This window comes from Brassica napus, chromosome A6 (assembly GCF_020379485.1).
Source record: "Brassica napus cultivar Da-Ae chromosome A6, Da-Ae, whole genome shotgun sequence".
Lineage (NCBI taxonomy): Eukaryota > Viridiplantae > Streptophyta > Magnoliopsida > Brassicales > Brassicaceae > Brassica > Brassica napus.
The window spans coordinates 1,480,118-1,506,122 of NC_063439.1; the positions used below are offsets into that span (position 1 = coordinate 1,480,118).

At 34.0% G+C, this 26,005-nt stretch overlaps 4 protein-coding genes and 1 pseudogene across 5 annotated transcripts; 4 read left to right on the forward strand and 1 right to left on the reverse strand.

Moving 5' to 3' along the window:
* Window positions 1-66: 66 nt before the first annotated feature.
* Window positions 67-2,466, forward strand: LOC106349657 (annotated as a pseudogene).
* Window positions 2,467-4,607: 2,141 nt separating this feature from the next.
* On the forward strand, window positions 4,608-8,899 carry LOC106346029 (probable LRR receptor-like protein kinase At1g51890). Of its 2 annotated transcripts, none has more exons than XM_048781791.1 (13): window positions 4,608-5,083; window positions 5,191-5,728; window positions 5,861-6,339; window positions 6,437-6,581; window positions 6,652-6,723; window positions 6,842-6,913; window positions 7,006-7,092; window positions 7,200-7,351; window positions 7,436-7,677; window positions 7,759-7,885; window positions 7,975-8,040; window positions 8,144-8,333; window positions 8,411-8,899. In XM_048781791.1, exons 1-13 carry the CDS (start codon window positions 5,002-5,004, stop codon window positions 8,817-8,819), a joined length of 2,661 nt encoding a protein of 886 aa, XP_048637748.1. In that variant the 5' UTR covers window positions 4,608-5,001; the 3' UTR covers window positions 8,820-8,899. The 2 variants fall into 2 exon arrangements, with proteins under 2 accessions (XP_048637748.1, XP_013640724.2); XM_013785270.3 differs by having other exon boundaries at window positions 4,617-5,083; window positions 7,430-7,677.
* Window positions 8,900-10,443: 1,544 nt separating this feature from the next.
* LOC106346030 (probable LRR receptor-like serine/threonine-protein kinase At1g51860) lies at window positions 10,444-15,482 on the forward strand. The gene is made up of 13 exons (XM_048781792.1): window positions 10,444-10,642; window positions 10,727-11,264; window positions 12,385-12,866; window positions 12,948-13,092; window positions 13,187-13,258; window positions 13,355-13,426; window positions 13,502-13,585; window positions 13,659-13,810; window positions 13,885-14,132; window positions 14,221-14,347; window positions 14,534-14,599; window positions 14,691-14,880; window positions 14,957-15,482. The coding sequence occupies exons 1-13, from the start codon at window positions 10,444-10,446 to the stop codon at window positions 15,354-15,356; spliced, it is 2,775 nt and encodes a 924-aa protein (XP_048637749.1). The 3' UTR covers window positions 15,357-15,482.
* Window positions 15,483-16,561: 1,079 nt separating this feature from the next.
* Window positions 16,562-21,276, forward strand: LOC106346031 (probable LRR receptor-like serine/threonine-protein kinase At1g51820). Its single transcript, XM_048781793.1, has 13 exons — window positions 16,562-16,785; window positions 16,879-17,404; window positions 18,182-18,660; window positions 18,750-18,894; window positions 18,977-19,048; window positions 19,140-19,211; window positions 19,317-19,388; window positions 19,470-19,651; window positions 19,725-19,933; window positions 20,016-20,142; window positions 20,275-20,340; window positions 20,426-20,615; window positions 20,702-21,276. Exons 1-13 carry the CDS (start codon window positions 16,713-16,715, stop codon window positions 21,108-21,110), a joined length of 2,622 nt encoding a protein of 873 aa, XP_048637750.1. The 5' UTR covers window positions 16,562-16,712; the 3' UTR covers window positions 21,111-21,276.
* Window positions 21,277-22,676: 1,400 nt separating this feature from the next.
* On the reverse strand, window positions 22,677-25,190 carry LOC106346042 (IAA-amino acid hydrolase ILR1-like 4). The gene is made up of 5 exons (XM_013785286.3): window positions 24,740-25,190; window positions 23,962-24,087; window positions 23,566-23,880; window positions 23,366-23,494; window positions 22,677-23,193 (listed from the first exon to the last, which is right to left on the reverse strand). Exons 1-5 carry the CDS (start codon window positions 25,097-25,099, stop codon window positions 22,795-22,797), a joined length of 1,329 nt encoding a protein of 442 aa, XP_013640740.2. The 5' UTR covers window positions 25,100-25,190; the 3' UTR covers window positions 22,677-22,794.
* Between the last annotated feature and the right edge of the window lie 815 nt (window positions 25,191-26,005).

Genomic DNA, 26,005 nt, shown 5'->3' on the forward strand with positions numbered 1-26,005 from the left:
ATTATTGAGGAAAACTAAGGGCTAAATACAAAATGTACTTCTATTTTAATAGTTTAGATATGAAACAACAGTTAGTTTTTATATATTATTTTGAATCTAAATTGGTCTTCTATATTTTATATTTATTTTAGAGAACCCAACATCAAAATTCAAAATACATGCAGTTTCAACTCATATGGGCCATGCTTTCCCGGGCCAATAGCTGTTCTAAACCCAAACATGAAGCAGTTGAAAAAGGGAGGCAAAATAATAACCGTCAATGACCACTCGCCCATAAGTAATTGACAAACCCCACACTCTCTCTCTATCAAGAACTGAGTTTAGTCATGTTTGGCTTCTTGTTCCATCGATGGCGGAAAGCTTCCAAATGTAAAAAACTGTTGCAGCAGCTTCAGTCTCGTCTTAAGCTACTCAAGAACAAGAACTACGCAATTTCAAGACATTTACGTGACGACATTGCTCTCTTCATCCGCATCAATGACCACACACGAGCTCTCCTTCGGACCAAACAGCTACTCCTTGTCCAAAACTCGATCTCAATATACGATTTGTTGCTTCAGTTCTCTGACTTTATCCTTCTCCACTTCTCCTCCATTAGGAAACATAGGTTATTACTTGTTAATCCTATATTTATTATCTTATATCAATAATTCAAACACTAAATCGACTATATATTATAACATGCAGAGCGTTGGTTAATGACGACCTTAACGAAGCGGTTTCAAGTCTTGTCTTTGCCTCTGCGAGGTGTGGTGAATTACCTGAACTAGTTGGCATCAGAGAGCTTTTTCTTCAACGTTACGGTCAAAACTATGTAACAAAGGCTCTTCAGCTTCTCCCTGGACATCTTGTTAACATTCAGGTTTTCTAAAGATTTCATTCTTATATGTTTTTAATTATTTTTATAAATTTTATTTCCAGCAATTTAATTTATGCTGAATACACAGATCAAAGAGAAACTGTTGGCAACTACGGCGCCTGAGGATTTGAAGTCTGCATTGTTGGATGAAATAGCAAAAGAATATGGTCTACGTTTAGAAATGTTAATGCTGGAATATACACCAGAAGTTGAAAAACAGGTGATTGTTTTTACGTTCTTGTGTGTTCTTGGATTCATAATTCTTATGGACTTGTGTGTATAGGTAAATGAAGAGGAAGAGAAGAAAGTAGTGGATTCGGATTTTAATAGTTTCTCAGACGATCAATCACCAGAAGTGTATAAATTCAGTCTTACGGATGTGGAAGAAGAGAAGAGCAAGGAAGAGAGATCAATGGAGGATGATGACATAGAGGAGACTGAAGTTGGAAAAGTTGATCATAGAGTATTCAGATTCAAAGAAAGTAGTGAAGAAGAGAGATCATCACTCTCATCATCATTGTCATCAGGAGGGTTTAAGGACATGGAAAGTTTGAGGTACTATAAGAGGCGAGAAAAGATTCGTACAAGGAGAAGATCATCATCATCACCAACAACTTGTTATCATATAGTATACAATGTGTTTTGGGTGAAGAATGAAGAGGAGGAAGAAGAAGTAAGAAGAAGATTATTACCCAAACATGTTCATCCTAAGCTTCCTGATTACGACCAAATTGCTGCTCAGTTTAAAGCCCTTAGGACACAACAACGTATGCATTCTTAACCATTACTTCATAACTCCTTTTATTTTGAAAATTGATCTGTTTTTTTTTTTCTTTTCATTTTCACATATTTAAACATTTACTTGTTCGTTTTTCATTATTTACACTTCCCATAACTAGAGGAGCACCACTTTCCCATAATTCACTCTTCCCCACTAATGCATATCTTCAGGAAGTTTGTGTATCAGATCCTACTGCTACTATAGTGACTTATAATCCACCTCACATTGATTTTAAAATTCAAACAATGTCACACTCTTATGATATTTTAAGAATACCTATAACGTAACAAAACCGTAATTTTTGTGGTCTACATAAGGTTTCTATATGATATATAGCCGAGAGTCCCTTCACAATGCAATTCAGCTGCACTTTTGAGAGAGTAGATCGTAAGATGGCACACAAAGTTGTTATATAATTGAGGCAAACCTATGCTTGGAGAAACAGAGAAAAGCAACATAACAAATCTTGTGTGTTTTAAAAGAAAGTAGATGAAGACAACTCTTTCAACTTCAAATACTCTTGGTTTTAGTTGTTTTATCTCTTGTGATGGCAATGAAGCGTGTCCTAGTCATTGCAAGTCCTGAATACTTCTATCTCATTCTACTGATATTTTGATTGAATAATTCGAAGCTTGTTGCCTAAAATACTTTAAGCCGGTGAGGTATGCAAAGAGTCTTTATGTCCTGCCTTTGAAGTTATCATGGGCGGGCGGGTTTGAGCATAAAATTAATATTTTCACTTTTTCTCAAAATTAAATTAATGAGATACAATTTAAAGAATTTTTTTAGATAGCCCTCCAAAATATTTTGCTACAAATATAGCGTACAAGGATCAATATTTTCGTAAGGGTAAACACATAGATTTTGAGAAAAATTCAAAAATATGAAAATTCTGTTTTAATACTTAATTGCATCATTCACTAACATATGATGAAGTTCAAAGAGGTTTGGAACTTCTGTTGTCTCCGTTTCTAGAAAATATCGATTTTATAGTGGTTAGTCCACCAATTTAGAGAGTATTATGAAGTTTTCCTAAATTAATTGCCAAAAAATTAAAACTATGCCCATGTACCATGAAATAGAATTTAATATACATTAATACAAATGTAGAATGTGTTTAGAAAATTTGAAACAACACTAAAGATCATAGGCTTCAGTATATAGAACGTTTACCGAAAAATTAATTATTTTCATAGGGGTAAGCACATAGATTTTGAAAAAAATTCAAAACTATGAAAATTCTGTTTTAATGCTTAGTTGCATCCTTCACTAAAATATGATGAAGTTCAAAGCGGTTTAAAACTTTTGTTGTCTCTGTTTCTCTAGAAAATACCGATTTTATAGTGGTTACTCCACCAATTTAGGGAGTATTATGAAGTTTTACTAAATTAATTGACAAAAAATTAAAACGATGCTCATGTACCATGAAAGAGTGTTTAATATACATTAATAAAAATGTAGAATGTGTTTAAAAATTTTAAAACAACACTAAAGATCACATGCTTCAGTATATAGAGTGTTTGCTGAAAAATTCAATATTTTCGTAGAGGTAAACACATAGATTTTGAGAAAAATTAAAAAATATGAAAATTCCTTTTTAATGCTTAGTTGCATCCTTCACTAATATATGATGAAGTTCAAAGATGTTTGAAACTTTTGTTGTCTACGTTTCTCTAGAAAATAACGATTTTATAGTGGTTAGTCCACCAATTAAGGGAGTATTATGAAGTTTTACTAAATTAATTGCCAAAAAAATTTAAAACTATGCCATGTACCATGAAATAGAGTTTGCTATACATTAATACAAATGTAGAATGTTTTTAAAAATTTTAAAACAACACTAAAGATCATAGACTTCAGTATATAAAGCGTTTAATGAAAAATTCTATATTTTCGTAGGGGTATATTTTGAGAAAAATTCAAAAATTCAAAAATTCAAAAATTATGTTTTAATGCTTAGTTGCATCCTTCACTAACCTATGATGAAGTTCAAAGAGGTTTGAAACTTTTGTTGTCTACGTTTTTCTAGAAAACATCGATTTTACAGTGGTTAGTCCACTAATTTAGGGAGTATTATGAAGTTTTACCAAATTAATTGCCAAAAAGTTAAAAACGATTCTCTGTACCTTGAAAGAGAGTTTAATATACATTAATACAAATGTAGAATGTGTTAAAAAATTTTAAAACAACACTAAAGATCACAGGCTTCAGTATATAGAGCGTTTAGCAAAAAATTCAATATTTTCGTAGGGATAAACACATAGATTTTGAGAAAAAATCAAAAAAATGAAAATTCAGTTTTAATGGTTGGTTGCATCCTTCACTAACATATGATGAAGTTCAAAGAGGTTTGGAACTTTTGTTGTCTCCGTTTCTCTAAAAAATAGCGATTTTACAGTGGTTAGTCCACCAATTTAGGGAATATTATGAAGTTTTACTAAATTAATTGCCAAAAAATTAAAACTATGCCCATGTACCATGAAATAGAGTTTAATATATATTAATACAAATGTAGAATGTGTTTAAAAATTTTAAAACAATACTAAAAATCATAGGCTTCAGTATATAGAGCGTTTACTGAAAAATTCAATATTTTCGTAGGAGTAAACACATAGATTCTGAGACAAACATCTGAAAATGAATTAAGGTCAAACCATCTTTATATTAACATTGTAGTTAATTTTTTATACACCGTAATAGCAAAAAACCAAGAAAACTGGATGGAAAGCCGGATCAAAATATGAATTGACCACTAAACTACTTAATTTTGGTTCCTTCTTAATAATAGCAAAAATAAATTCTCAGACGAACATCTAAAAATGAATTAAGGTTAAAAAAGTTTTATCAGTCTTTTCATTGATTTGTTCAAGAGATCATCATAAAATTGCTCACCAAAACCTGAAACTCAAAATCAACGCGGAGATTACATACACCTAAACTAGATATATACTTAAAGTCAACGCGTTGTAATTTTCAGGGAATATACGCAGCGGTGAGGTCACAAGACAGAAATACCCAAGTTGACTGGTTCATTTTTTTTAATATCCACCACCTTTATATAGTTATTTTTTCAACTTGAAACTCTCTCTCACTTGTTTCTTTTCTTTATTTACTTTCGTTTGAATTTCTCAAATATTTTTCTTTATATATATTTCTGCCACCATTACCAATAATGTTGAATGTTTCCACAAGACAGAGAGAATATCTAGACAAGCAAGGGTAATGTTACAATCACCTGAATAATCTAATTTTGAAGACTTAGCCATCTTAATTGACCAACACTCTTGTTATCACAATCTTTTGCCCACCAAGAACAATGAACAACCTCATTTGAAACAAAACACACAACCCCAGAACAAGAATGAAGTTTCTTTTTTGGTTTTTACCTTTCTTGATCATCGCTTTTGACATTCTTGAATTGGTTCAAGCTCAAGATCAAACAGGTTCTTCACTCTTCTTTTTGTTTTTTAAGTTTTTTTTCATTGAATCTTGATGTTTTTATTTCCTATGCAGATTGAGAAACCATTTGTTTCTTTTTGATCATTAACAGGATTCATCAGCTTAGATTGTGGTTTGGTACCTACGGAGACGAACTATGTGGAGAAGTCAACGAATATATCATACAAATCAGATTTTAATTACATCGAAACTGGAAAGGCCGGGAAGATCAATGAGGCGTACAAGACCCTGTTTCAGCAACAGACTTGGTCCTTGAGAAGCTTCCCTGATGGTAAAAGAAACTGCTACAACTTCAACCTCACAGCCAACCGCAAGTACCTGATCAGAGGAACATTTATCTATGGGAACTATGATAATCAAAATCAACTTCCAATCTTCGATCTTCACATCGGTCCTAACAGATGGACTACTGTTACGACCCTAGGGGTTACAAATGGTTCAATCCACGAGATGATCCATGTCTTAACACAAGACCGTCTTCAAGTTTGTCTTGTCAAGACAGGAGACACAACACCGTTTATTTCATCACTGGAACTTCGTCCATTGAACAATGAAACTTACGTCACGCAAAGTGGATCGTTGGTCGCTGTCTCAAGAGTTTTCTTTTCACCCACGCCAACGTTCGTTAGGTACTGAAAAGGGTTTGACATTTGTCTTTTTACTTGTTTTTCCTTTTTTTTCTTTTTAAATTGTATTGTCTTTGTATTGGTCATTTTGTTCTTTTTGTTGAAGTAACAAACATGGAGACTCTTTGGCTCTAGGTATGATGAGGACATCAACGACCGAACATGGGTTCCATACATAGATAAAAACAATTCTGTAATAACAACTGATGTTGCGGTTGATACAAGTAACTTCTACAATGTGCCACAAGTTGTGGCGAGAACTGCTGCTATACCTGTAGATGAGAGTCAGCCTCTGACTATAGATTGGACCCTGGACGAGGTCACTGCACAGTCATATATTTACATGCATTTCGCTGAGATCCAGAATCTTAAAGCTAACGAGACAAGAGAGTTCAACATTACTTATAATGGTGGCAAAAGATGGTTTGACTATTTTAGGCCTCCAAATTTCAGCATAACAACTATATTCAATCCAAGAGCTGTGAGTTCTCCTGATGGGAAATTCAATTTCACTTTTGCCATGACCAGTAACTCAACTCTTCCTCCTCTTATCAACGCCCTTGAGATTTATAAAGTCTTGGACCTTTCACTGCTTGAGACAAACCAAGATGAAGGTAAGTTAATCATGTTTTCTAAACCCATTTCTTTATATATTTTTGAAAATTTGTCTTGTTTCTGAGATGAGTTTTTGAAATGTGATGTGGATTTAAGTTCTTGCTATGATGAACATCAAAGTAACTTATGACCTGAGAAAAAGACCTAGCTGGCAAGGAGATCCTTGTGTTCCTAAGTTATATAGGTGGGAAGGTTTAGACTGCAGCTATCCAGACTCCGAGTCACCGCGGATCATATCCTTGTATGATGTTTCTTGTTCACCTCAAGGTTCTTTCAGTTTTCGCGGTTCTAACTTTTGGAATCTTGATTAGGAACTTGACTGGGAGCAATTTGACTGGTACCATAACATCTGATATATCAAAGCTAACACAGTTGAGAGAACTGTAAGCATCTTAGCTTGTCACACACAGTAAAACTTAAAGTATTCAATATGGTTTGTTAAGGTTGAAGAAAAAGACTATAACTCTGCTAAGAACTTTTCTTGTTCTCTTCACCATGCAGAGATTTATCAAACAATGGTTTATCAGGAGAGATTCCAGCGTTTTTCGCCGATATGAATTTGTTGACACTCATGTAAGTTTCTAAAAATGACTATGCTTATCTTGGTTCTTGCTAGCTCTTCTCTTTGTGTGCTATTCTGATAGATTCTGTCTTGTCATTTTCAGAAACTTAAGCGGAAACCCTGAGATTAATGGCTCAGTGATTCCAGACTCTCTTCAGAAAAAGATAGATAGAAATTCTCTAAAATTAATGTAAGATTAATTCTCTTCTGCAACAGTTTCTAATATTGTTGTCTTAGTCTTTCATAGCTTATGATCCCTTTTGTATTGGTTTCTCATCACCTTTTTAATGAAAACAGTTTGGATGGAAACCAGAATCCGACCACAAAAAGCAAGAGTAAAGATGTTCCAGTTGTTGCTATTGTTGCGTCAGTGGCTGGCGGGTTTTCTCTGATAGTTATAGTGGCTATCATCTTTGTGCTCACAAGAAGAAAACAGAAACCTCCTGAAGGTATGTATGATCACCAGATTGAGACATAATTTCACTAAAACTGGTAAGAATTTACTCAGTTCTTTTGTGGTTCATTAGCTTCAGGACCAGTATCAGTCACTACTGGTACTACTAATACTGAGACAAGATCCTCCAACCCATCCATCATAACAAAGGAACGCAAGTTCACGTATTCCGAGGTACTGAAGATGACTAATAACTTTGCAAGAGTTCTTGGTAAAGGAGGGTTTGGAACAGTGTATCACGGGAACTTGGATGATGCTGAAGTTGCTGTGAAAATGCTCTCTCATTCATCAGCTCAAGGTTACAAAGAATTCAAAGCAGAGGTACTTTAACAATAAATAGGTATATTATTATTCTTTTAAAAGGCATTAAGTTTCTCTAATCATTTTTTTTATTTTCACAAGGTGGAGCTTCTTTTAAGAGTTCACCATAGACATTTGGTTGGACTTGTTGGATACTGTGACGATGGAGATAAATTAGCTTTAATCTATGAATATATGGCAAATGGAGACCTAAGGGAGAATATGTTAGGTAACACTTTCACTACATGACTTTAATTTGGGTGCATTCCATTTTAATCCCTCGATTAAAATACTTGAAACATTTAAACCCCAATACAGGAAAACGCAATGGCAATGTCTTAAGCTGGGAAACCAGAATGCAAATAGCTGTAGAGGCAGCACAAGGTGAAGAAAACTCTTGATTATTTTTTTCTTTCATTACTACAAGACAATTTATGTTTTGTTGTCTGAAAGCAAGACTGACATGAACAATAACATTTTGTAACAGGACTGGAGTATCTGCACAATGGATGTAGACCTCCTATGGTTCATAGAGATGTGAAAACGACTAATATCTTGTTGAATGAGCGGTTTCAAGCAAAACTAGCAGACTTTGGGCTGTCTAGATCTTTCCCAATAGATGGTGAATCTCATGTCATGACGGTCGTTGCAGGAACACCTGGTTACCTAGACCCTGAGTGAGTGAATGAGTCAGTTTTGTTAAGGAATCATTGTGAATTTTTAATCATTCCCTCTCTCTTTTATACAATGTCAGGTACTACAGAACAAACTGGCTAAGTGAGAAGAGTGATGTTTACAGCTTCGGTGTAGTCCTGTTAGAGATGGTTACAAACCAGCCTGTGATAGATAAAACCCGAGTGAAGCCTCACCTTTCAGATTGGGTTGGCTTCAAACTTACAAATGGGGACATCAGGAGTATTATTGACCCCAAACTTATGGATGACTATGACGCAAATGGTGTTTGGAAGGTTATAGAGTTGGCTCTAGCCTGCGTAAACCCGTCTTCGAACCGTAGACCAACGATGCCACACGTGGTGATGGAGCTAAACGAGTGTCTGGCTTTTGAAGTTGAAAGGAAAAATGGTAGCCAAGAGATGTACACAAAGAATTCTACTGAGTTTAGCCCATCCTCTTTTTCAGATTTCTCCCCTATAGCGAGATGAATTGAAAGTGTTTGATGTGTGTGATTGTGGAGCTATCTTGTTTGTAATAATCGACTGTTCATATTGAAGTGTTTAAGATAGTAATGTACTTGACTTAGGAGCAGATGGTTTCCCTCAAAATATTAAAATATATATATACACATTGGCAGTAAATAAATGTAAAATAAAATTTATTATTTACATAAAATAAATAAATATATAAATATATATATATAAATATATATATATATTTATATATATATATTTATATATATATTTATATATTTATTTATTTATAAATTATGTAAATAATAAATTTTATTTCTATCTATATGAAGACATGAAAAGAATATGAAAGGTCATTTGTTATCTCTATCTTAAACCAAAAAATCAGGTAATATTATAAATTTAATTATATTAATATATTTAAATATGATTTAAAATTGTATATTTAAGAGAGAAAATTGGATGACTAAACGCTCTTTAATCCTAACTTATTGTAAAATATATTTAAATGCTCTTTTATCAAATATTTGTTTGTGCTCCCCCTTATAGGCTTATACCACATGAGAAGAAGATATGGATACTAAGTTAATTCTGAGAATGCCCTTGCTCTATCTCTTCTTAACGGTTTACGTGAAAGCGGTCCGTTTGCGGGACACGGACTTGGACCAAAGTAATTTATACTTAAACATCGTCTAATCTCAGAATCATAGATAAATAGTTAAACTGTAGAAAAAATAATTAAGTTGCAATTTATTTAAATTTTTCGGAATGATAGAATATATAATAGATTAATTAAAATATTTTAGATGGTATTTACTTTATTATAAAAAAAATCAAATACCAATAATTAAACTAGTTATTACAAAATATGAAAATAACTATAATTAATTAAAAAATAATTTACTTCTTATTATAAATATTTAGCTTATTATAATATGTTTTTAATAATAGATTGACATCTTATAATATTATAAGTAAATAATAGTATAGTTTTATTTACAACATAACTATTTATCATAAAAAAATTATTGTTATTTATTTAAAATTTTAAAATGGCTTATTATCATATAATTTAATAGTACGAAAATGTTAATTTTATAAATAATCTATTAAAATTCACTTTTCCACTTCACAAATTTTTTTTTGTATTTTTGTCAGCGAAAATACAAATTTACGTATTTAAGTTCTTTTTTATTTCACAACTTTTTTTTATTGACAAAATACTTACATAATCGTCCCATTCCACCATTCCATAAATTTACCAATCTTCGGAGAATTACACGTCTTGAATCTAGGATCTATTATTTTGAATTCTGGTGTTGTTTGTGTAAAACTAGGATCTACCATTTTACTGTAAACGAAAGGTAACGAACACATACACTAAAGTCCAATCTCAATGGTGGAAGTTATATATATATTGGGGCGAAATTAGACGCCAACAATTATATAATTGAAGTCAGCTCTTTGTTATTACAGGCAATGTAGCTAACGACGAGGTCACATATTACAATTGCCAAAACTGACTAGTTCGTTTGAAATCATTCTACTTATATAATTTGAAACCTAGTGGCGTGATGCCATAAACAATGTCGTAGGCAAGTAAGGCTACTGTTACAATCACCTGATAATCTAATGTTGAATGAAGACTTTGCACAAAGTTGACCAATACATATGTTACCTCAATTTCTTGCTTATCAAAAGCAATGAACTAAGAATAATAGTCTCCTCTAAATCTGATTCAGCTATTCAAGAAGAAATGAAGTTTCTTGATTGGTTTCTTCTTCTCTTGATCATCGCTCTTACCATTCTGAGATCAGTCCAAGCTCAAAACCAAGCAGGTTCTTGATAACATGATAATGTTTTTATTATTACTCTTTTGGAAGTGTTTTGTTTGTTTATCTTTATGGTGTTGTCATGAATAGGATTCATCAGCTTGGATTGTGGATTGGTTCCAAAGAACACCAATTATGTAGAGAAGACGACTAATATAACATACAAATCAGATGCGGATTACATTGATAGTGGATCGGTCGGGAAGATTAATGATGCATACAAGACTCAGTTTCAGCAACAACTTTGGTCGTTGAGAAGCTTCCCTGAGGGTCAAAGAAACTGCTACAACGTCAACGTCACAGCGAATAGCAAATATCTGATCAGAGGAAGCTTTGTGTATGGGAACTATGACGGCCTTAATGAACTCCCTAGCTTTGATCTTCATATTGGTCCTAACAAATGGTCTTCTGTTACAATAGAAGGAGTAGCAAATTTTTCAATGACCGAGATCATCCATGTCGTAACACAAGAACGTCTTCAAGTTTGTCTTGTTAAGACAGGACCAACAACACCGTTCATCTCATCGCTTGAGCTTCGTCCATTGAATAATAAAAGTTACGTCACACAAACCGGGTCATTGCAGCGCTTCGCCAGAATATACTTTTCAAGCAGTTCAAGGGTCATAAGGTTAGACTATCTACACTGCTCAAGTTTTTCAGCACTTTCTTTTTTAAATTCCATATCACATTGTTTCTCTTACACCTAATTATCCAACATTCTTTTTAATTTTAACATGTACAAAATTTTTTTTTAATAGAATTCAACACTTTACCCCATCATTTTTCTTATTCTTATTTCTTATAATTTTGTAACTACATATTAAAGACAACTTTTGATTGAAATTAAATTAAAATAAATAACAATTACATAATTGTAATTATTATTTTCTTTTTATATTCTTAAATCATTTTTCAAATAGGAAAAATAAAAAAAATATTGTTGGAAACCATTTAACGAAAGATTATTTTTAGACAATTCTCTCAAATAGATTTTAAATTTTTGTTACCACAATAGCTCTCAAAAAATAAAAATACCAAAATAGCCTATTTTTATTTTAATTTTTTTAATATTTATTTATTTTTTTAAAATTTGAAACTTCCCTCTCAAACCTCATTCCTTGACAAATCCTAAGTATAAATTAGTTAACCCTATGATATAAGTGTGTATTTACCTTTTAATAAAAAATTTTTGGTCATTTTCGTTATTCATGGCTATTTTGTGAAAATAAACTAAAAATTTATATCCTATAGAAAAATTTTCTTATTTTTTAATATGTTCAAATCAAATAAAATAAGTCTTTATTTATATAATATAAAATGAAAATTTTTGGTATAAATATATATATATATATATATATATACATATAAATTAATCTACTATAAAATAATTAACGTCAAATAATTGGATGAAAAAATTCTACATATCTCAACAACCAATAAAAAAAAAGACAACACATTATTCAATGTTTAATTTAAAATTAATTTTTACCTTCGATTAGGAACTGCTACAGTATTCAACAATTCATTGCCCTCACGTTTGTATTCAATTATTCATTGCCTCACGTTTTACTGATTCAACTCTTTGAAAGTATTCAACATAATTAATCCCACCAACATGTCCATTCTGCTGACTTAAATGTTGAATTATTTTATTTAATAAGAAACTATGGTTGTAGGTTATAAAATTTTTGTACTTGTTTGATCTTTGCGTGTTCTCGAAGTAACAAATAAAAAGCATGTTTTTCCAGGTATGATGAGGACCAAAACGACCAAGCATGGAGTCCATTCTTGAATTCTGTTACCTCAACGATAAGCACTGATCTCAAAGTTGATACAAGTCTAAGCTTCTACGAGGTTCCTCAAGCCGTGATAAAGACTGCTGGTGTCCCAGCAAATGCTAGTGAGCCATGGAGCATATGGTGGACTCTTGATGAACCCACTGACCTCTCATATGTATACATGCATTTCGCCGAAGTCCAAACTCTAAAAGCCAATGACATTAGAGAGTTTAACATTACTTACAACAATGGTATTATTTGGTACCCCTTTTTAAGGCCTAAAAGTCTAAAAATTTCATCGTTCGCCAATCCAAGGGCCATAAGTTCTCCTGATGGGAAATTTAATTTCACTTTTACAATGACTGGTAACTCAACTCTTCCTCCACTTCTCAACGCACTCGAGATTTATACAGTTGTAGACATTCTACAGCTTGAGACAGATAAGGATGAAGGTAAAAGCATGTTCCTATCTCATTCTCTTAATTAACCTTGATTTTCTTGGTTTCTGACATGAGTTTGAATGTGATGATTAGTTTCTGCTATGATAAACATCAAGAAGACATATGGTTTAAGCAAAAAGATAAGCTGGCAAGGAGATCCGTGTGTTCCTCAGCTTTACCTGTGGGAAGGTTTGAACTGTAGTTATCCTGATTCTGAGCCATCACGGATCATATCCTTGTATGTTCTCTATTCTTCTTCACAAAGGTTCTAAATTATTATGTTATGTAAATAATACAAGACTATTTTATTGGTTATGTTTCACAAATAATAGGAAATTGAATGGGAGCGAGTTGATCGGTACCATAACATCTGACATATCCAAGCTAACACAGCTAATAGAGCTGTAAGTATCTGAACTGTAACACCAAAAGCTTTGTTGTTGTTGGGAGAAAGGACTAACTCTGCTAAAACTTGTTTCTTTCTTTATTTTAATGGACAGAGATTTGTCAAATAATGATTTATCAGGAGAGATTCCAGCATTTTTTGCTGATATGAAGTTGTTGAAACTCATGTGAGCCTCTCTCCCCCCTCGCTGTTATTCGTGTTCTGCTATAAGAGATTTAGTAAATTTTTTTTTTTTTCATAGAAACTTGAGTGGAAACCCGAAGCTTAATCTCACAGTTCCAGCCTCTCTTCAGGAACGGCTAAACAGCAAATCTTTAACACTTATGTAAGATGATTATATACTTACCTGATTTAAAAGTATATCAGACACCACCCTTCGTTACTTTCAATGGTTACAGTTTGGGTGATACCCTGAATCCGACTGTGAAAGGCAAGAGTAGTAAGACTCCAGTGGCTGCTATCGCAGCGTCAGTGGCTGGAGTGTTCGTTCTGGTAGTTATCTTGGCCATTTTCTTCGTTGTTAGAAAGAAAAAAACAAAAACCAACGCTGGTACGTTCTTGTTATTAATGAAAAAAATGAAAACCTATTCTATTCATTTCACTTACTATTGCATGATTTAACAGCTCCAGGACCCCCATCAGCCAGTCCCGGTATAGCTAAGAGTGAGACAAGATCATCCAATCCATCAATCATATCAAAGGACCGTAGGATCACCTACTCCGAGGTACTGAGGATGACTAATAACTTCCAGAGGGTTCTTGGCAAAGGAGGGTTTGGAACAGTGTATCATGGAAACTTGGATGATGCTGAAGTTGCTGTGAAAATGCTCTCTCATTCATCAGCACAAGGTTACAAAGAATTCAAAGCAGAGGTATGTTTGACAATGTGTTTATTGGTTTTTAAATAGTGTTAAGTTTATCAATCATGAAAATTATCCACAATTTTGTTATCTTTCTTAGGTGGAGCTTCTTTTAAGAGTTCACCACAGACATTTGGTGGGACTTGTTGGGTACTGTGATGACGGAGATAACTTGGCTCTCATCTATGAATACATGGCAAATGGAGACCTGAGGGAAAACATGTCTGGTAAACACTTCCACTACATGATTTTAATTTGATTTTAGCTGAAACTATCTACATAAAAGAGAAGTTTATAATCAAAACAGTTACACTTGATGTAAATAAGTTTTTTTGCTTGAATATAATTTTACATTCATTAAAAAAAAAAAACTATCTCCTTCCACAATTTAAGACATTCAAAACTTGGTACAGGAAAACGAGGAGGCAATGTCCTAACCTGGGAGAACAGGATGCAAATAGCTGTAGAGTCAGCTCAAGGTGGACACAACTTGACTTATTCTCTGTACCTTTATGTTCATGTTCTGATTATGTGTCTGAAAAAGACTGGAGAATAACCATTTTTTAATAGGATTGGAGTATCTGCACAATGGATGTAGGCCTCCTATGGTCCATCGAGATGTGAAAACTACCAACATCTTGTTGACTGAGCGGTACGGAGCAAAACTAGCCGACTTTGGTCTCTCGAGATCCTTCCCTATCGATGGTGAATGTCATGTCTCCACAGTGGTTGCAGGCACACCAGGCTATCTAGACCCTGAGTGAGTTGATCGATCCATCTTCCGAATTTTCTTGTTGTGGACTGAATGTAAAATATAACTCTGATACTGTTTTCAGGTACTACAGAACAAATTGGCTAAGCGAGAAGAGTGACGTGTACAGCTTTGGGGTAGTGCTACTAGAGATAGTCACAAACCAGCCTGTAATAGATAAAACTCGAGAGAGACCTCATATCAATGAATGGGTTGGGTTCATGCTCACCAAAGGAGACATCAGGAGCATCATTGACCCGAAATTGATGGGGGACTATGACACAAACGGTGCTTGGAAGATCGTAGAGCTGGCTATGGCTTGTGTGAACCCCTCTTCGAACCAGAGACCAAAAATGGCACACGTTGTGATGGAGCTAAACGAGTGTGTGGCCTTGGAAATTGCGAGGAGACAGGGTAGTCAAGAGATGTACTCAAATAATTCGGTTGACTATAGTCTCTCTGAGTTTGCCCCTGGAGCTAGATAACTTGAAAATGTGTTTGATGTGATTTTATGGAGAACTATTCGGTTTGTTGTTGTTTGTTTTGCTTTCCGTTGTGAAACTCTACAGTTTCTGTTTTGGCAGAAGCAATGTACGTTCAATATATTTGAAGAAATCCATTTGTTATTTTCTTTTGTTATTTGTGTTGAATTAATAAGACTCGGATGGATGTCCCTTGTGATAAACTATATTTTTATACATAGAACCTTCGACCAAAAAATATTATACATATAACATAACATATACAATTTTCTGTGTGTGTCTTTTTATACCGTCAACCAGGGGCGAAACCATGTTAAGAGGTTCTGGTGGCATGTGCACCTACAAATTTATTGATATTAAAAAAATTACAGCTGAAAGTACTAAAGTTTCACTGGATTAAATGGTAAAAACCAGTCTATATATGCACCCATAAAATCCTGAGTTCAAGTTAACCATACATGCAGATTTATGTTTATGATCAATAATGCACCCAATCTTCTGAATTCGCCCCTGCCAACGTATCATTATTTGTTAACATTTTTTTCTACCCATTTACCGCTTTTCTAATCAATCAAACAGAAGTACCCATCTACTCTTGTTCTTGATTAATTTTGGGAAACCAGTTTTCAAAGGAAGGTCAGGAGGTGACGAATTTATATGTAAAAACTCTAATAAGCTACGTTGGAACTATACCAACTATTTTATTAATTTATAGAGTTTATTTTTTTTTAATTTATTTTTTAGATTTATATCGAAAACATAAATAATAAATATTTTTTTAAAGGTCTTAAAAATGGAGAGTATCTCACGGAAGTTTCTACCCTTCCAGCAAAAATAAAAAGCAGAAGTAAAACAGCGGACGTAAATAATTTTAGGTTGCTTTGGCATGCACATTAATATATGATAATAAACTCAGTTCTCTAACTCAATTACCCTAAAGAAAACAAAAACAAAACACTTATGAAGATATGATCGTTGACTTTTGACGGTGGAGATTCAATTAGTAAACTTCCTCTACAACGACCAAGAGACTGATCAAACAGTGAAGTGCTAAATAATTCATCCTTTTCCCATGTCGACAAAACTAAAGCGTGTTATTATGAGTTGAGTCAGCTTTTTTTGCAATTTGATGAAAGACGTGAGTGAGTTTTTGACCACTTCATCATTCTTGTCATTTTTCTCTCAACTTGCTTTGCCGAATCATTTTGCACCTTACAAAATTTCTCGTCGATCATATTATTCGATTCATACTAGTATTTGACTTTTGAAATATAGTTCCTATAATCTCAAACTCATACGCATTGCTTGCTATCTCAAAAATAAAATAGATCTCTCCAAAGTGGAGAGTGAGGAAAAAAAATGGAGAGACATTGTGTGTTCATTGCTACTTTCATGCTGATACTTCATCTTGTTCAAGCTCAAGATTCAACCGGTACGTACATTTTCTTGTACTTGATAATATTTATATATGTGTGGTTTTTAGATTTTAAGATCTTTTTTAATCCATTATATATCGTCTCATTAGGGTTCATCAATGTGGGTTGCGGTTTACCCCCTCATGAGTCTCCTTACAACGCACTCCCAACCGGTTTATCATATACATCAGATATCGGTTTAGTTAACACTGGTAAAACCGGTCAAATCGCCAAGGAGTTTGAGCCCAACTACACTAAACCGTTAACGACACTGAGATATTTTCCAGATGGAGTACGTAACTGCTACACTCTCAATGTCACACGCGACACCAAGTACCTGATCATGGCCAAGTTCGTATATGGAAACTACGATGGTCTTAAGACCGACCCAAACTTTGACCTTTACTTCGGTCCGAATATTTGGACAACCGTGTCTAAAAATGATACTAGAGAGGAGATCATTCATGTGACGAAATCTAATTCTCTACAGGTATGTCTTGTTAAGACAGGAACAAGTATACCTTTCATAAATATCTTGGAGCTACGACCATTGCGGAGTACTGCGTACGTTACTCAAAGCGGCTCGTTGAAGTACTTATTCAGGGTGTACCTTAGCAACTCCCGTCTTGGTATACGGTACGAAATGATACAAACTTTCCACGTGACACAAAACATAAGTGTTTAATTATTTTTATTATAATTAGAGAAGAAAACTTATATATTTCTTCAAACTAAAGCACAATTTTGTTTATCAAAATAAAAATTTTAATTTTCCTTTTGATTTAAATAGATTGCTAGTACGTTTGTGTTCGTGTACTCATTCAACTTTGGTTTGGGTTTATCCAGATTTCATGTTTTTGGGAGCATACTTTTAAGTCTCATTCTGGTAATATACATAAAATTGTTTTCGATTTTGGTTTGGACTTTTACGGTTTGGTTTGGATTCCCGTACATGATTATATTATATAAAAATATTTTGAAATCTGAACTTACACAAAAGTACTCAGAAAAGTTTTTGATATAAAACATATAAATTTGAAATTTATGACCAAATATCGAAGTATATATTAAGTTGAATGTTTGAGTTATTTATTTATATTTTATACACTTATGTTAGGTATTCACTCGAAGTTTTGGTATTTTGGGTATTTATTCGGAATTTGAGTCGAGTCCTGAAATACTTAAGACTCATTCATGTTATGTTGGGTTCATTTTGGATTTACTTTTGGTTCACTTCCGATTTTTGGGTTCGGTTTTTATACTCACCTCTAATTGCTAGTATCTTTTCTTTCAAGTGAGAACTTCAGTCTATATTTTTGAAAACTAAAAATTCTCTTGTAACTTGCAAAACACAAACAGAAGAAAAATTAAATATTATATTAATTAATGTGGTCTAATACAAAATTGTGGCAGGTATCCAGATGATATCTATGATAGAGCATGGTTTCCATACTTCGACGAGAAATCATGGACACAAGTAACAACGAATCTAACGGTAAACATTACCAATAATTATGAGTTACCACAAGGGGTAGCAGCAACGGGCGCAACACCTCTAAACGATGCCGAGACATTGAACATTACATGGGACGTAGAGCCTCCTACTGCAAAGTTCTACACCTACATGCACTTTGCAGAGCTTCAGACTCTACGAGCCAACGATACAAGGGAATTCAACACGACTATGAATGGAAAATATTCATATGGACCTTATACTCCTACACCATTAAAAATCGAAACAGTACTCGACGTAAAACCAGAGGAATGTGATGAAGGGGCATGTCTTTTGCAGCTTGTTAGGACATCGAAATCAACTCTTCCTCCTCTACTTAATGCCATTGAGGCTTTCACTGAGATTAATTTCCCGCAAATGGAGACAGATGGAGATGATGGTATGTAGATTTCAGTTTTTGATCGTGTCTACAAATGTTTTACATTTTTGTGTATTGATTCTTGATAACATCAAGCTTTACAATCGCAGTTTACGGTATCAAGAATGTTCAAGATAGTTATGGACTGGATAGAATCAGTTGGCAAGGAGACCCATGTGTGCCCATACAGTTTTTGTGGGATGGTCTAAATTGCGATAACTCGGATAATTCTACTCCACCAATAATAACTTCCTTGTAAGATAAATCATTCAATGGTTTCTTACTTTTAAGGATTATGTGAATTTTGAACTGGATATCTCACATTTTATGTCTCCAGAAACTTATCTTCAAGTGGACTAGTTGGGACTATCACACAAGCAATTCAAAACCTTACTCACCTGGAAAAGTTGTAAGCATCTTCACGGTTTACCAAACTTAAAATTTGTTTAGACTTTGGATATGGATAACATTTGATATGTTTTATACTTTGTTAATGGTAGGGACTTGTCAAATAACAATTTGACCGGAGAAATACCTGAATTTTTAGCTGACATAAAATCACTTTTGGTCATGTAAGTATCTCATGAGATATTTACCATTTTGACATTTTCTTTTGGCTAGGCTTTCTCCTTATAAACATGATTGTTAATGTTTTAATGGCTTATCTACTATATCAGAGACTTAAGTGGTAATAATATCACTGGCTCAGTCCCTCCCTCAATTCTTCAGAAGAAAGGAATGAAGTTAAAGTAAGCTGTTATTTATATTTCAATTGCTATCACACGACTTAGTGTCATTGCAGCATCTTTAATACCACTCGCATTTTGCAGTGTCAACAACAACCCTCATCTTCTTTGCCCTGCTGGTTCATGTGTGAACAACGGAGGGGATAAACATAAGAAAAAGAGTATCATTGTACCCGTGGTTGCATCGATTGCTTCACTAGCCGTTCTTATTGGAGCATTCATCATGTTCCTTGTTCTCAGAAAGAAAAAAGCGTCAAAACTTGAAGGTATCAGTCAATAAATAAACTCATGAGTGATATCAAAACATACATACTTATCCATGGTATATGCAATCATCAGATGGTAGATCATCTCAACAGGCAATAATGACAAAGAATAGAAGATTTACTTACTCAGAAGTTATGACAATGACAAATAACTTCCAAAGAGTCCTCGGTAAAGGAGGGTTTGGAATCGTTTATCATGGTGTTGTGAATGGTACGGAACAAGTAGCTGTTAAGATTCTTTCCCATTCATCATCTCAAGGATACAAACAATTCAAAGCTGAGGTAGATTTCTCACCTTCATCACTACTTTAAACGAAACTATCTTTAATATCATAAATTTTTTGAATTATGGTTTGGTGTTTAGGTAGAACTTCTTCTTAGAGTTCACCACAAGAATTTGGTTGGTCTTGTTGGATATTGTGACGAAAATGATAAGTTGGCTCTCATTTATGAATACATGGCCAATGGAGATTTAAAAGAACATATGTCAGGTAAGCAGACATAAATAATAACCAATTGTATTATTGTAATTTTATATATACATTTCTCTATTTTTTTTTTTAACACGACTTACTTTCATTAAACTTCAATTTTATATATACATTTCTCTATTTAAAACACAGGAACACGTAACCGCTTTCTTTTAAATTGGGGAACTAGACTAAAAATAGTCATCGACTCTGCACAAGGTATATTATTTCTATGATTTTCTTGATGCTTGTTTTTTTTTTTTTGCTTTTCATTTGATTAAACTTTCTTAATGTTGTGACACAGGACTTGAGTATTTGCATAATGGATGTACACCACCAATGGTTCATAGAGACGTCAAAACCACAAACATACTGTTGAATGAACATTTTGAGGCCAAACTTGCTGATTTTGGGCTTTCAAGGTCATTTCCAACTGAAGGTGGAACTCATGTGTCAACCGTTGTTGCTGGAACTCCTGGATATCTAGATCCCGAGTAAGTATAACTTCTTAAAAATATTATACATGTTTTTCAATGAGAAAGAAAACTGATAAAAAAAATTATCTTCTAATTCATTCCAGATACTATAGAACAAACTGGTTGACAGAAAAGAGTGATGTTTATAGTTTCGGAATAGTATTGTTGGAGATCATCACAAACCGACATGTGATCGATCAAAGCCGTGAAAAGGCACATATTGCAGAATGGGTAGGATTAATGCTTATAAAAGGAGACATAATAAGCATTATGGATCCAAGTCTAAATGGAGATTATGATTCTGGTTCTGTGTGGAAAGCTGTTGAGATAGCAATGTCTTGTCTGAATCCTTCTTCAACGAGAAGGCCTACCATGAGTCAAGTTGTTATTGGATTAAAAGAGTGTCTTGCATCTGAAAACTCAAGAGGAGGAGCGAGTAGGGACATGGACTCAAAGAGTTCTATAGAAGTGAGCTTGACCTTTGATACTGATGTGAACCCAACAGCTCGGTAGATTACATGAAAAATTATTATAAGGCACCACATGAGTTTCTCTGTTTGTTGTGTCGATTTTGTGTAACCATCTTCAGACTCGTATGTTTCCACATGCACTCACATTCTCTTATTATGAAAGTGTAAATCAATACTATTACCTATTCATCAAGATTCCAGTTTCTGTATTTCTTGATTCCCATTTAGTTGTAGTCACTTGTCCTTTACACCAGGGAGATGCAAATGAAAATGCCAAAACAACTGCCTTCAAATGAATTTACCTCAATTCTTCATAAAATTCTAGTAAAATAAGCTTTATACCTCTAAGCATGGAACATGAGAAAGCTTATAATCCTAGGGGACTTATAAAAGAACTCAAACTCTCTTTATTTAGTCATCTCCCAGGTCAAAAATATGTTTAACCATCACAATACCTATATTATTCCTAAGGAAGAAGACAATTAATATATGTGATGATGCTTAGAATCTAAACTGAAGCACTAATAAAAACAAAACCAAGGTCAAGATCTGTTAGAACCCAAGAATCTTGGGTCCAAGTTCCAATAAGGGCTCCTGTTTTCAATAGACAACATTGTAGGGAAGTAATGCTCATCAACATAAAATGAAGGTTTACAAAACTCTTTGAATTTTGGATAGTAAGTGATGTCTTGAACAATCTCAAGAGCTAGTTTCCGGTTAATTTCGAACCACTGAGACCCTTTTCTCCACTGGCTAAGTGTGATCTCTGGTTCCATTCCATTTATGTATCTTCCTCTTCCATCAGGTCCTTCCTCATCAGCACAACCCATGAAAATATATGTTGATCCAGAGACATAACCATTCACAATGCTTCCTTCATTAGAGATATCGAGTAACGTGTTAGCAAGAAGCCTCCTCTCAGCTCACCCATACTCATCTCTCCCCATGCCACATCCTATAATTTAGAGAAACTCACATGTGTGAAGAGGAGGGACACAAGAAGCAAACACTAAGAAAGTGTTTTGTCTGAAAACATCAATGACAGAATAAAACATAGTTCAAGATATTCACTGTTATTCATTGCATGCCAAACGTTCAAAGGAGGCCTGATAAAGCTCTCTAAAGTAGCAGCCCCCTGATCATACATAGAGATCAAAGTGGTGGGAGCAACATGATCCAAATGTTGAACCTCCAAGAACTTGATCATGTATATACACACAGAGATCCCAAGAGACAAAACAAGAAACAATAACAAAATTTTAAGCAGACATGTCGACAAAAGAGCCCTAGATTGGCTAGTGAGTCTTGGTTTAGGAGGTGATGCAGCATTATCTTTAACCCCTTCCTCCATATCTGACCATTTACACATATAGAAACATACCAGAAGAAGCAGTCACACATTAGAGTAGTAACCCCTCCTCCATATCTGACCATTTATCTCGTCTGATGAATGTATTGAGATAAGTCTCGTCTGATCTGTAATGGAACATAAGCGTAAACTTCGGAGTCTCATAACATTGACATCCTCTGTAATTTGACGGTTTCAGCTTCTTGTTTCACATTGAAACCATATATGTATATTAAAAAAATGTAAATAAACCTAATTGAATGGTGAAACTGCATACATTTTTTTTTTAAACTGAAAACATATGTTTACATTTTATTGATCTTTACATGGAAACCTCTGTAAGAAACAAGAATTAAAACTGTTTACCCTGTAGAGGACATCAAAGTTCATCTTTAGAGTTACTCAGCGACGAAGTTTTCAAGTCAAGAAGATATCTTGTGGCCATGGAAGCATGAAGAGCAGCACCATAAGGTAGCACTTCTTCATTGACCTCAAAATAAGGCGAGTGAGGGCTCGCCATTGGTGAATGAGCTTCGTTCTGCATTCCAACAAAGCTAAAATGTCCAGGCATTGATACTTGGTAGAAAGAGAAATCCTCTGCGCCCATCAACGGTTGCATCTCGAAGTAGTTCTTGGTCCCTAACATATCACCCGAGACGTTCTTGAAAAACATGTGCAAGGCTTTGTCGTTAACGGTAGGTGGGAAAAAAGGTTTCTCCTCTTGAAGGAAATCAACTGTGGCATTGCACATGTGCACACTCGCTTGCCTTGTAATAACCTGAAACATTGGAACCACAAGAGAGTTCAAATGTTTTGTCTCAATAGGAAGACAAAAGTCTCAAACTAGACATGAGAGTGTACACCAGAGGTCGTTAGCTCAACTAGAAAGGATCATTGCCATTATGTCAGTGACCGCAGAGACGATACTAATATTACATGAGTGGACTGACCTGTTCAATTCTTTTCTTGAGTTGCGTAAAGCTTTTAGTTGAAAAGGCTCTGAATGTACCACCGATGGTTACAGAGTCTGGAATCACATTAAAAGCACCCCCTCCTTCAAACTTAGCAACTGTAACTACCTGCAAATACATCAACACATTCCATATAGAGACACTTGAAAGAGCCAAAGAAGACTATGTTATGTTTCTACCTGCGAGTCTAAAGGATCTGCCTCACGTGAAACAAGGTGTTGTAAGGTAACGATAATGTTTGAAGCTGCCAGAATCGGATCTATGGCGTGCTGAGGAAGAGCTGCATGACCTCCTTTCCCGCTTATCTTCGCTTCGAAAAAGCCACTACCAGCTAACAATGGACCTTCTCTTGAGCTCACTAGACCTAACCCCAACTGATTTGTAACATGTAAACCAAAGATTGCACTCACATCCTTCAACACTCCAGCTTCCACAATCTTCTTTGCACCTCCTCCTCCTTCCTCAGCCGGTTGAAAAACTAGAATCACTGTACCCTAAGATAGTCCAAAAAAAATATACAAGAGCGTAGAGATCAGGATGCTTCTTTAAATATAAAGAAAAAAGTTTACACTAACCTGTAGCTCATCTTGGTGTTCTTTGAGCAACTTAGCAGCACCAAGGAGCATGGTAGTGTGAGCGTCATGTCCACAAGCGTGCATCTTCCCAGGAACCTTACTCTTGTGTTTCCATTCCACCATTTCCTACACAAATCCAACACCATCTGTTAAACAAGAATCCACCCAAAATATAGTAACATTTTCTCATAACTCCACCAACAAGACAAGCCATTGCAACCCACATAAGAAAATAAAACTAAAAATCAGATCAGAACCGGATCTGAGATTTTGGGCTATAAACATTCTTTAAAAATTCATAATTTATTTTTTCATTTAAAATACATATAACCAGTAAAAATTTTGGGGGACAAGGCCAATGTTTCATTGGGTTGTGACCCGATCCAACCATGAGTCAAATGCTAGAAACCAAGTCTAAGTCCAGAGAAATACAATAAAAGATCTCACAGAGAATTAAACTCAACAAATCAATCATTAACAAAATTACAGTGATTTAACTACTCCATAGAGGCATGCAAATATAACCAAAACCTTCTTGGAGAAGAACACAGAACAAATGTTACTCTTTTGAGTGTTACTGGCATAGGGAGTGCATCCATAGACTTAATAGAATTTCATAAAAATACAATGAAAGATTTCACATAGACTTAAACTCAACTAAATTACAGTGAATTAACCACTCAATAAAGGCACATATAATAAATTACAGTGAGTTAACCACTCTTTTAATGTTTTTTTTTTTTTGGTAAATGAAAGTAAACAAGTGAAAGTCAGTTACCTGCATAGGAAGTGCATCCATATCTGCCCTCAACGCAACAAAAGGAGCTTGACCAGTTCCAACGTATCCGACAACACCAGTAACAGCAACTGGGTACTTATAAGACACACCCATCTTCTCCAGCTCTGTCCTAACGAGCTTAGACGTCTCTACTTCCTCGTAACCCAACTCCGGCTTCTCGTGAATTTTCCTTCTGATCCCAACCATCCAATCATAAAAATCGTTTCTTTTAGCTAAAGCAAGAAACTTTGGAGGGATTTGTGAAAACCCATTTGAGATTAATGAAGATGAAGATGAAATCTGAGACGAGTTGAGTAAGTGAATGATTAAAAGAAAGGAAACCCATTTGCAGAGACTCATGGCTTCAATCGATTCAGTTCAGAAACCAAGCGATTGAGGAAAGATGAGAGAGAGAGAGAGAGAGTTCTCTGCGTGATGATGAAGCAGGGAAACAGGAAGCAAAAAGCGGTATTTAAATCCGAAAATAGCGTTAGCCAAAGACAACACGTGAATTTTAAAAACAATTGACTTTTTTTTTCTTTTTTTTTTTAAAACAATGACTTTACATAATCAATTAATTGCAGAATGGCAAAAGAATATAATTAAAGTTACAAAATAAATTTTTAAAACTATAATATAAATTTTTGTGGGATATTGAAATGCCAATGATCTCAATAATTTTTTTTGTTATAAATCTAGTTTATCATTAAATTTTATATTGATAATCAAGTTAATTATGGTCAGGGAAAAAATCAAGTTAATTATTATAAAAGTAAAATTTAATTAAATATCATTAGAATTTTTTATATTGCATTTATTAACAATACAGTAATATCTTTTACGTTGAAATAATAAATTACTGTATAACTCTATTTATTACATAACTATTGCAGTTAAAATGTTACTCCCTCTGTTTTCTAAAGATGGATGTTCTAGGAAAATATTTTGTTTCCAAAAGATGTATTTTTTATGTTTTCAAAGCATATTTGGTTAACTAATAATGAAAAATTGTGTGTTTCAAAAATATTAATTACATTTCTTTTAATCCTATTGGTTTAAAAATATAAGAAATATAAAATTACAAAAAACTATGCATTAATAACTAAGTTTTAATATGATTTCTTAATAAGTGTGAAAATCCTAGAACATTCATCTTTAAAAAACAGAGGGAGTATTATTTATGTAGCAGTAAAATAGTATCATAATATAGAATTTTTTATGACAGAATAATTTCTTTCACTTTTTATAGATCTTTTGTATTTTTTT

Excerpts from the sequence above, each read along its gene's own strand:
- LOC106346029 (XM_013785270.3), top strand. The coding sequence starts at position 5,002 with ATGAAGTTTCTTTTTTGGTTTTTACCTTTCTTGATCATCGCTTTTGAC. Across the intron at positions 5,084-5,190 it reads TCAAGCTCAAGATCAAACAG|GATTCATCAGCTTAGATTGT; the intron begins GTTCTTCACTCT and ends GATCATTAACAG. Across the intron at positions 6,582-6,651 it reads TCACCGCGGATCATATCCTT|GAACTTGACTGGGAGCAATT; the intron begins GTATGATGTTTC and ends AATCTTGATTAG.
- LOC106346030 (XM_048781792.1), top strand. The coding sequence starts at position 10,444 with ATGAAGACTTTGCACAAAGTTGACCAATACATATGTTACCTCAATTTC. Across the intron at positions 14,348-14,533 it reads CCTGAGGGAAAACATGTCTG|GAAAACGAGGAGGCAATGTC; the intron begins GTAAACACTTCC and ends AACTTGGTACAG. Across the intron at positions 14,600-14,690 it reads AGCTGTAGAGTCAGCTCAAG|GATTGGAGTATCTGCACAAT; the intron begins GTGGACACAACT and ends ATTTTTTAATAG.
- LOC106346031 (XM_048781793.1), top strand. The coding sequence starts at position 16,713 with ATGGAGAGACATTGTGTGTTCATTGCTACTTTCATGCTGATACTTCAT. Across the intron at positions 17,405-18,181 it reads AACTCCCGTCTTGGTATACG|GTATCCAGATGATATCTATG; the intron begins GTACGAAATGAT and ends AAATTGTGGCAG. Across the intron at positions 19,049-19,139 it reads CTTACTCACCTGGAAAAGTT|GGACTTGTCAAATAACAATT; the intron begins GTAAGCATCTTC and ends TGTTAATGGTAG.
- LOC106346042 (XM_013785286.3), bottom strand. The coding sequence starts at position 25,099 with ATGAGTCTCTGCAAATGGGTTTCCTTTCTTTTAATCATTCACTTACTC. Across the intron at positions 24,088-24,739 it reads TGGATGCACTTCCTATGCAG|GAAATGGTGGAATGGAAACA; the intron begins GTAACTGACTTT and ends GGATTTGTGTAG. Across the intron at positions 23,881-23,961 it reads AACACCAAGATGAGCTACAG|GGTACAGTGATTCTAGTTTT; the intron begins GTTAGTGTAAAC and ends GGACTATCTTAG.